Source organism: Otolemur garnettii, unplaced genomic scaffold (genome assembly GCF_000181295.1).
Source record: "Otolemur garnettii isolate 467f Iridium unplaced genomic scaffold, OtoGar3 scaffold00084, whole genome shotgun sequence".
Lineage (NCBI taxonomy): Eukaryota > Metazoa > Chordata > Mammalia > Primates > Galagidae > Otolemur > Otolemur garnettii.
Window position 1 is genome coordinate 7,528,221 of NW_003852479.1, and position 1,277 is coordinate 7,529,497.

At 53.5% G+C, this 1,277-nt stretch overlaps 1 protein-coding gene across 1 annotated transcript in view; it reads left to right on the forward strand.

Annotated features, from left to right (window-relative positions):
• The window catches only part of SAMD7 (sterile alpha motif domain containing 7), a 26,250-nt gene extending 25,178 nt beyond the window's left edge, over positions 1–1,072 (forward strand). The window contains exon 7 of the mRNA XM_003794680.1: positions 857–1,072. Coding sequence (XP_003794728.1) covers positions 857–1,072 — 216 coding nt within the window. The remainder of the gene's footprint in view (positions 1–856) is intronic.
• Positions 1,073–1,277: the final 205 nt, after the last annotated feature.

Here is a 1,277-nt window from a genome sequence, read left to right on the forward strand (position 1 = left end):
GTCCTCTGCCTGCACTCATGCTCACTGACTCACCTAGAGGGTCCTCAGTCCTGCGAGCTCCCCTCATGGTAAGCGCCCTCTGCTTAGATACACACGTCCTTACCCTTGTGTGACAGCTGCCCCCAGAATTCAGTACAGAACATTCTGTGCACCTGTGCAGGTAGGGGCAACAGGCTGCCCAGCCTCGGGGTGCCATCCACCACACCACCTGGGTCTGTGTGAGCCGCTCCACAATGCTGCCACAATGATGATTTGCCTGACTGTACATTTCCAGAACACATCCCCATTGTTAAGTGATATGTGATCATATTACCAGAAAGGAGGCAGCTGAGGACTTGTGCTATGACAATGTGGCCCAGGTAGGTCCCCTCCAAGGTCAGGTCTGTAGCAAGAGCAAAGGAAGCCCAGTATAGGGACCCCATGATTAGGGTCAGGACACCAGGTCCCCAGAGCAGCCTGGGGTTTGTCTCACTGCTCATCAGCCCCGTGCTGAGAGGCGGCCTAGGGCCTTCCAGCCGCAGCCAGGAGAGGGCCACAGGCTGCAGGTGGGGGTGCAGAGGTGTCCATGGGGAGCCTTGTGGGGCCCTGGAGAAGGAGACGGATGGGCCTGGAGTGAAGTCCTTGTGGGTGCAAACAAACCACTGCAGAACCAGAGAGGATGGGCAGGTGGTGCTCGCTGGATTTTACAGCTATAAACTCTGCATGATTCTGAGAGAAAGGACAGCGCCCAACCAGTGTGACCCTCACCATACAGACGCTCTGCCCTGGGATTACCTCAGCCTCCTGCCCTCCTGTTTAATGCAGGTTACTGAAAGAATTCACAGCCTCAATTACTGTAATTATTTTGTCTTCAAAGGTGTCTCAGCATGTGGGAAGTGTGTTCTACAAGAAAAGCCTACCACTCCCTGCCCAGGCAAGACCAGCAGCAGAGCCAGCAGCAGATCCAAACCCTCTGCTGGAGTCCAGTTCCTGGAGTGAGACGCTGAGCACTCCTTCCTCCCAGGACGTGACCCTTCCCAAAGCGATCGAGCAAGACAGCGTGAGAAACCAACACCCTCAAAGGCTATGTTAACCGGTTTGGTGATAATATTTCAAATTGTATATAAAACCAGCACCTGGTACCCCATGACTGCATTAATGTACACAGCGATGATTTAATAAAAAGAAAAGAAAAGAAATTAACACCCTGGAGGAGGAGGCGGCATCTTTACCAGTTTTCCAGAGAGCCAAGGATATCACAAAGGCCGTGTGAGGACCCCAGGCCCAATGCAGGCTGC